The 9,631-nt window shown below is 26.4% G+C and overlaps 1 protein-coding gene across 37 annotated transcripts in view; it reads right to left on the reverse strand.

The window, feature by feature from the left end:
• The window catches only part of LOC106788730 (longitudinals lacking protein, isoforms A/B/D/L-like), a 267,171-nt gene that overhangs the window by 204,079 nt on the left and 53,461 nt on the right, over positions 1–9,631 (reverse strand). Inside the window, exons 7-8 of one of the 37 annotated variants that reach the window (XM_014752251.1) lie at positions 4,829–4,906; positions 1,413–1,744 (exon numbers count right to left, since the gene is read on the reverse strand). The exons of 35 other annotated variants lie outside the window; for them this stretch is intronic. In XM_014752251.1, coding sequence (XP_014607737.1) covers positions 1,428–1,744; positions 4,829–4,906 — 395 coding nt within the window. In that variant the 3' untranslated portion in view covers positions 1,413–1,427. Of the gene's footprint in view, positions 1–1,412; positions 1,745–3,249; positions 4,470–4,828; positions 4,907–9,631 lie in introns of those variants that run through there. One more of the 37 variants, XM_014752234.1, reaches the window with a different exon arrangement.

Here is a 9,631-nt window from a genome sequence, read left to right on the forward strand (position 1 = left end):
TTGCAATTATATAATGACTTATCATAACTTATTTAAAATTTCAATCAAATCGTTTAGACTACTTTTCGTTTTTTTTTTCTTTTTTTTTTTTTTTTGTAACAATAAACCAAAAAGTATTTCCGATAAAAAGGATTTATACGTAGGTTTAAATGTTGATTGGAAAATAATCTTTATGATTTCATTGAGATTTTATAATCGTTAACATCTTTCACACTTTACAAAAACGTATTTCTTGTAAAAATTTTCATAAAATCAAATTACAAGTCCAGTCGGTCCATTGATAATTATCTTAAATAAAACGTATCGTAAAATCAGTCTATAATATTTAAAAAAACAATGATTGTCAACTTTATACAAGTATAAAGTATGGCATATTTTTCGTACCCCTGACAGTACAAAAATAATATTGTTTATTCGTTTATTGCTGTAGTTTAAATAAACTAAAAAAGCAAAAAACAAAAACAATTAACACGTTTACACACACACACACGCACGCACGCACGCACGCACACACATAGAAGTACTTATTAAAAAAAGAAAAAAGATATTATAGTTATATATAATAACTTTAAACTAAATGAATCAGTGTTATTAGTATAGCAACAAGATTGATATCGGCTAATTACAATATTGATTATCCTAATTAATTACTTGAGAACGCATCTAATAATTTAAAAAAATAAATAAATAATTTAAATAAACGTTTTTCAAAGGACATTTACGTTAATAATTTGCTCTCATGAAAATCTCCAATATCCAGTATCCGAATTATTATAATAGATAACTATAACTCTGTTCGGATAAAGGAAGTTTTGTATAAGTTGAACAATCGTTCTCTTTCTATAGTTATTCGAGAAAAATTATTTTATAAAAATAATTTTCAAAAGAAATTCGTGAACCAAAACGATACGATAAAGATAAAATTATATATATATATATATATATATATATATTGTAATATAAATAAATAAGTATTATATACAAGAGAGGGTTGTTGATGGACCTTCATAGAACTCTTACAACTTATTTGAAGAAAAATAAAAGTAAAATAACTATCTAACATTGAACCTATCAAAATTTTGATGTCTTACTGAAATTTCCCATATAAAATCGTTAATCATAAACATTTCGATCAGTCATGATAGGTTTAAATATTGTTAATAATAGATATATAATAAAATGTATAGTATATAAATACAGTATATTTCATTTTACGTAAAATCTCCACACTTCAGGAATATATAAAGAATATTAAAAAACAATAAAAAAAGATTGCTATCCTGGAGTAGATAATACGTTATAGGAAACACCCTGTATAGTATACCATACTATCTATATATATATGTATATTAAAATCATGAATTAAAGAAATCATTAACGAAAGTGATCGTAAATATAATTAATTGTTACTCGATAATTGTTATAAATTAAATAATATGTCGATTGGTAGAAGGATTATATGAAAAATTCGGAGACAAACGTGTATCCTGTACATAAACGACAAAACCCTTGTGTTTTCTCCTAATATGTTGTTGAACATTAGACGTCTTCTTTGATATCATATCGCAATAGGGACACTTGAATCTTGGTGGTTGGCCGCATTCGTATCTCAAATGTGTCATCAGGCTTCCTCTCTTGTTATAGACACTGCTACAATTCATACAAGGATACCTGACGATACTTCTGTAGTATCTGTTCAAGTAACAGAGCTGTTGACTGGCCGTTTTGAAGCTCGTGAATAGATCTGAAAAAAGGAATAATACATGGGTCAGTACGAATTTTAGTTGGAAAGATATTCGGGGGAAAAAGAAAAAAAAAGGAAAAAAAAAATAAAAAAAATGAAAAAAAAATAAAAGGGCAACCGTAAGAAAAATCAAACGAAGAGAAGATAAAATGTTTTTCTTTTTCTTTTTCTTTTCGTTTAGCCGTCTTCTCCACCCCCTCTTATTTTAAATATCCTAAAAAAGAAACAAAAAAAAAAAAAAGAAAAAAATAATTACATTTGGATAGACAAGTTTTATTCGTATTTATAATATTTCAAAAAAAAACACGTATATTTTCTATATTACAGCTATATATATATATATATATATATATATATATATTAATTATAACGATGTGTTCGATACAACACATAACAAATAAATAACAACATTTCGTGATTATTATCTCGTGTGGTATAAAATATTCTCATGAATTATTTCCAACAATTTCAGATGGGGGCAACGATAGGTGACACACACGTGGCTTCAATTAGAAAAGTATTTATCTTTTGTTTTTTTAAGTGCATTTCCTCCTCTTTTCGCAAATGCAATCATTATTATTATTATTCAACAATAAAATCTAAAATTGTTATTTGCGTAGGATCAATGATCTGTGTGTAACTTCTGGGTCCATGTGTTTTTTACGAACGTAGAGATACATGTTAGAAAAATAAAATTAGGTTTCTTCGAACAATATTAACACCTGACCACAATAAAATGAATAATGTGATTTCATATGAGAATTAATATTCATTGGTATCTGATCAAATATTTTCACGATCACATTATACGATCAGTTTATCTTTCAGGTTCATCGATTAAACGAGAACAATCTTTTATATTGTTTCAATTAATTTTTATAAATAATTTTCTTAATTCTTCTTCTGACAGATTAATTATTTTAATTATTCCGTTTGTATCGTTGTTATTATTGGACACAGGAATAATGATGGAATCCAATACGTTGTTCATTGAATCTTGAAACATAATCGAAGGAAAAATGTGAGCTAAACAAAAAATGAAATAATACTTAACTTTTAAATATCGACGAACGTCGAGAAGACATTAAAACAGGAACAAGTTTGTATAAAATATTTGTTTAATCTTTTTTTTGTGTTTTGTTCTCACGTAACAGTAATTAGATTTAAGATTCCTGTCGAATTATTCAAATATGTTGACATATTATATACCTGCAAATTGTTATTATTGGTCAAGTTAATTTCTTTAATATTAAAGACAAAAAAAACTCATTGTTGTTAAGTGTATTCAAGAAGGAATATTTTTGTTTCTTTCTTTTTTATTATAAATACAAAGTTGTATTAATATAATTACAGATTTCGAAGAAGTGCTCTGTGACGTTGATATGATTCTTATAAATATGATGTGATACACAATTATTATATATAATAAGTGAAATATGGGAAAAGTGAGGTTTATGGGGAAAATGAATACAAAGATAGGATCGAATAGAAATCTACGATTCGACTTTCTTTTTTTCAATTTATCAATCACATTTGTCAAATCAGGATAAACATACCGTAATATACACAATGTATAAATAATCTTTTTAGCCTCTTAAATAATTTTATTCATATAAATAGCATGGGATCCATTTTAAGAATGAACAGAAGAACTTATGGGGTCTTATTTAGTCCCTTGTCAACTCCTAAAATGGGTCTTACATATAACAAAACAATTTAAAACAAGATCATTACAAATATATTAACATCACTGCATGATGTTATATTATAGAAATTATTTTCTATTAATTTAATACTAGAAAATAGAAAATCAGTTAAGATAGCTTATGAATACTACTGTGGACGCTTATAGGCGCTTAGAAATTCTGCGTTTGGGACATTAAAAGCAACGTTTATCTCATTAAATTTGTAATATTTATAGTAACACAGTAGTTGATTATTAAAATATTTTTGTTAACAAAAATACACCATAGAAAAAATCCTTACCACAAAATTTCAACGTACAACCAAAAACGATAATTTTTATATTATACTATTCTCTATAGTATAATCTCTTTAAAAAAAACTGCCCAAGTATCAAATGGTTAATAAAGATTTAAAAAATAATGTTCGAAACATTATGGCAAATAAAAATATATACAATAATAATAATAATAATCTTTCAACGAATACGCAAATAACGTTTTAACGAATTGTAAATCGATTTGCGCATGCATTTGAAATTGAATTGCATTCTTCTCTTCGTCTTCTTCATTTTTGTTTTTCTCCTCTGCTCTTCTCATTTATTGTTTATTCCTAAAATAATTAGGATCACGACCACAACCAATTTTGAGGTGTCTCTTCAAATTTCCACATTTAGCATAACTTGTCTCGCAATAGGGACATCTGTATGCCAACGAAGGTACGATTACTTTAACACTTTCCGGAAATTCTTCATCAATCCCACATTCCCCACCACTGTCTCCACCTATGGAATCACCGCCACCCCCACTCCCACTCTCAAAAACACCAATGCTAATACCAACACCTCCACTCCCACCCCCAGCCACAGTCTCAGTCCCAGTCTTAGTCTTAGTCCCAGTCCCAGTCCCAGTCCCAGTCACACCGCATGTTTCTTGAGTAATAATACAAAAAGATTCATGCTGTTTAAACAATTCCTCGTTGGCGAAGATAACGTTGCAACTTTTGCATTGAAACGTAGAATTAATAGTTGTTGCACCAACATCTGGAATCAATAATAATCAAAGGAAAAAAAAAAAAAGAAAAAGCACAAAAAACTGGTTTATATTTATAACATAGGACGTATACAAGTTTATTCGTAGAAAAAAAAAAGAAGAATACAAAAATTGGCATGCTTCGAAAAATTGGTTACAATAACGCAGAAAAAAAGAAATTAGCTTATTAAAATATTAAAATAACCTAATCTTTTCGTTTCTTTTAACTTTCTTTTTATATTTTAAGTAACTTTTTCAACTTTGTTTTTAATCACATACGAACGAGCAAACGGTTAGTGATCATTTGTATTTATCGTCTTAAAAGGAAATATTAAAAAAAAAATAAAAGCAAACATAATAGAAAATTTACCATTTTTCTTTATACTTTCATCAGCCATCCTCATGGATCTCGTAATTCTTGTATTGGATAACCAATATTTATTTACTCCTGTAACATAAAAAAAAGTTATCCATTTATCACTTTGATTATATTACATTGACCAATATGTTAACATTTGTGTAAATATATTATTTAATATATCGAAAATGTAATATTTTATTTTTAATTAATTAATTACAAAATATATATTATTGCTATTATTATTTTTCTTCTCCTTATAATATGTAATGTAACTTCATTTTGTACAAAAGTGTGTACAATAAATATTAATTTATGAAACAATTATTTATATATATATGTATTATATATTTTCTAAAATAATATATCTTTTATTAATTATTATATGATAATAATCTAAGAGAGAAAGAGAGAGAGAGTGAGAAACATTAATATTCAACATTGACAATTTATTTGAGTTTATCCAAAAAAGAAAATATTTAATAATAAATTTTAAAACATAGAAGAGTGCACAAAAAATTACTCACAAATTAATTTAATTAAAATAAAAGTTTAATATAGATGAGAAAAATTATCAACGCGCGGACAAAAAATTGTTTAATAATATTCTTAGTATATCTATTCTCTTGTTTTATAAAATAACAAATTACACGTTCTAGTGTAATCTCAACGAATCACATCTTTCATAAAAACTAATTAACATTCTATTCATTTAAGGATCTAATTAAGGATAACAAAAAAAAATGGAGACTATAATTAGAGTAATATATATACATATGATATATATATTTATATAATATATACATATATATATTTTTATAATTATTTATTAAAGATACATCAATGGAGTAACACAATTTCTGTGATTATATATATAATAATATATTGCATTTTATAATACATAGTCAATTTGACAAAAGCGTGAACAGGAAAAATATTTGTCCTGGAAATTGTTAAAGATTCAAACACAAACAAGTAACGATACCTTTTTCCCAAGATGTATTATAGATAAATCAAATCAAGGAACAAATATTAAAAATTTCCAAAATATTTAGAAACAAAATTCATTTGGACTAGGATCGGGGTACAACGTCATACTCACACTAATGAACAATTCATCCAATAAATAATTATTAAACAACCGATAAATGTGTAAATGCAGTCTTGTTTCTCTGATTATGGTAACAACAAAAAATAAAATGTGTACAATACAAAGTATATCTCGAAGATGTAAAACAATTATTTATATTTGTGACAACTTAACAAGTTATTAGCTAAAACAGCATAACAGTTTAATTGTATCTTTTCTACTTTCCCCCTTTTAACGTGTTCTAGTATCCTTTTTACATAACACTTTGTCACACCTATCTAATACTATCAAAGAATTAGTGTAGTAACCCTGAAATTAACAATACACTGTTCTTATTTTCTCGTACAGGTCACCAATCCATTCTACTAACCATTTCCATCGTTGTTACATTTTAAAGGGTTTATCTAAAGAAAAAAAAAAACTAATAATCGAAAGTAATTAAACCGTTAATTAGCATCACGTTTTATATGTCATGTTGTATGTGTGGTTTTAATTTTTCTTTTCTTCAGATATCTTATCACAAATAATTTGAAGGCTTTTGTCGGGCAGGAACGGTCTTTTCAAACAAACTGCATTGCCTCGTCGTCATCATCAACACAAAATTAATATAAATAATTATAATTAATTAAAAGTAACGTTAAATGAATGGTTAAAAAAAGAAATTAGAATTATAGTAAAAAATAAAAGGGTTGAAATAGTGCTCAAGGTGATAGGAAAAGAAAGACAAAACAAATTATTTGATTATTTGGGTTTCTGAGGAAACAGATAGAAGTTCGAATAAGGGATAATTTGAACAAGGATTAGATAAAAGAATTTTTGCAATGGTAAGGGAATAAGGGATGTGAATTTAAAAAGAGGTTACAAATTATGTAACTTAAAAAAATATCATTTGATATGCTTAAGATATTGTTTTGAATGAAAAATAATTAATAAGGGGGTAGTGTAGTGAGTGATCATCGAAATCGATGCATTGTGTTGAAGAACAAAAAATCGTTTACTTTTACTCGTTAAATTTATAAACGAGACTCTTTATTTTATATCAAATGAATTAATAAAGTAATTAATTATTACATACGAATACAAAAAATAAAATTTCATAAATAAAAGTAATAAATAAACAAATAATAAAGAATAAAACAAGTCTTAAGGGAGTACACTATCGGTCGACTAGTAATTTTATATGCGCATATTAGTACGTAAATCAAATAATAATACAACATAATCTATAAACGTAAATCAAGTTTTATAATCAATAAATAAATTACCCACGTACGGAACAATATAACTAACAATATAAATAACAAACGCTTTTTCTTTTTTTTTTTTTTTGCATTTACCACCTAATAGCGCTGTTAATATTGAATGTTTTTTTTTTTAACCCCTTGCCCTATTTTGACGAATTTAACTCGTGATGAAAATTTTAGGCCAAATAAGGATGTCACGAGCCGGGCTCGTTGTTCAGTTCCAGATCAAACATGAATATCACGAGCTTGACTCGTAACTCGACATTTCAGGCCGAACATGTATATCACGAGTCCGACTCGTACTCGACATTTCAGGCCGAATATGAATATCACGAGTCGGACTCGTGGTCTTAGTTTTAGACCAAGTATGAACATCTCGAATAGGATTGTGTGTGCCTACATTCTAGATAGCACCTGCTATATATATATATATATATATAAAAAAAAATACCATACCATGCAAAAATATTAAATTTATATTTGTAAGTACTCTTCAATTTAATATTTTGTTCATACTTAATTGGTTATTTACATTGTGTTTTTCAGTTTTAGGTTTGATGTTCAAATACTACTGCCGTGGATTTGCTTTTATATATTTTTATTTTGTAGTAATTAATTATATATTATTATTATTTATTCAGAATTTTTTTCATCTTATGTGATAATTAAAGAATTTTTTAAAAGTTTTTGATTAAAATTCATTTAAATTTCACAAGAGTTTCATCGCGTGAAGTAAATACAAACACGACTATTTTGCGCTCGGTGGTAAAAATAGGTTTCAAATTTCGGCACACGCGCGCTCCGCCGCTCGCTTTTCACCGCGATGATCGAGGCAGACGCGTTTGGCCTGGCATTTCCTGAGGTTCCGAATAGTGCAAGGGGTTAATATAAATAAGGCACATTATCAGATGAACCTTACTTTTTTAAATCTTTTGTTTGTACCTTCATAATCCTTTTTACTTCAACGTTAGTTAACTGAAACATGAAGAACAAAATACCGAGAAAGTCAATAAACAATGTAAACACATACAAATGTAGCGTTAATTTTAATTATATTGTTTTTTAAACATTTACAGAATACCAAAGGCTAAAACATGTTTCATCTCTCATTCTTTTTAGATATTTTTTTTTACTTTTTGTTATTTACCAAAATAAGAAAATCTTGATTTCAATCAGTTTAAATTTTCTATTAACTTAATATGGAAAAGAAATAATCAAATACATTTCTATTTCTTCTTTTTTTTCTTTTTCTTTTTCTTTTTATTAGGACTTCGTCCTGTTATAGCTTTTTATTGCTATTTCCGGGGTATTGTTTTTACCGAAGGTAGGTTGCTAGACTCACCCCCGAACCCTCCTTCTTTGGCTGGGCTTAGGACACACACACTTTTCTGTTTGACCTTTAAAAATAATTTTCGTTGAATAATCAAAATCTAACATGTTTTATCATTGAACTGTTTATTTTATAATAATGTAACAATAAATTTATATATATTCTTATATTCCTGTTGGTAATTATTTTTTATTATAAATTTTTTTTTGGATAAATAAATGCTGAACTGGTTTGATTTTTCTTTCTTTCTTTTTTCTTTTTTTACTAGTCTCAACGTAACTCTCTCCCTTTCTCTCTCTATCACACACACATACTCTCATCACATAAATAATGTCAAATTATTCAAAAGTAAAATATTGTACAACATAAAAGTTTTTTGTAATACCTTAATCTTTAAAATAAAAGACCTCACAATCGCAAAATAATAATAATAAAAATAATAATAATAATATTAATAATACAATTTGTCATTTGATGAGACATTAATTTGGCTTGTATCAAATAAACATATAAATACACATTTGTAGTTTTATGCATGAAGAGTATTATTAGTTCTTCCTTCGTACAACACATACAAAGGTTATTCAATAACTTTGCGTTTTATATGTTTCGTTGATTTACAAAAATCTCAAAACAAAATGAGAATAATTTTTCTTAAAATCAGTTATATTAAAATAGAAGAAACATCAAATCAAAACGTGAAATATTAAAAGACCACAATTATAATGATAATAATAATATAATACTTTAAAACTTTGATTAATCCATTGCAGCATATTAAAATTAAATTAAAATTCAATAGTTTTATTAAATACTTTGAATATCCATAATTATTGTATAAAATTAATCGATAATACGTACAAGAAATAAATTAAATTTCAATATAGAAAAATATACAAAATATATACAATAAAAAAACACAAACCAATTATATTTCAATGATTAACAATTCGAATGCGTTTAAATGAAATAAAATTAATTTAAACAAGTCAAAATAACATTGAAATCATAATTATTATATACTCCGGCATTGTCTTAGATTTATCAAAAAAAAACTATTTACAACATTCGAAAGGTTAATTGCAAGCGCACACATACATATCCCCGAGAGAGAGAGAGAGAGAGAGAGAGAGAGAGAGAGAGAGAGAAAG

The sequence above is a fragment of the Polistes canadensis genome, unplaced genomic scaffold (assembly GCF_001313835.1).
Source record: "Polistes canadensis isolate GaletaPanama2010 unplaced genomic scaffold, ASM131383v1 scaffold_152, whole genome shotgun sequence".
NCBI lineage: Eukaryota > Metazoa > Arthropoda > Insecta > Hymenoptera > Vespidae > Polistes > Polistes canadensis.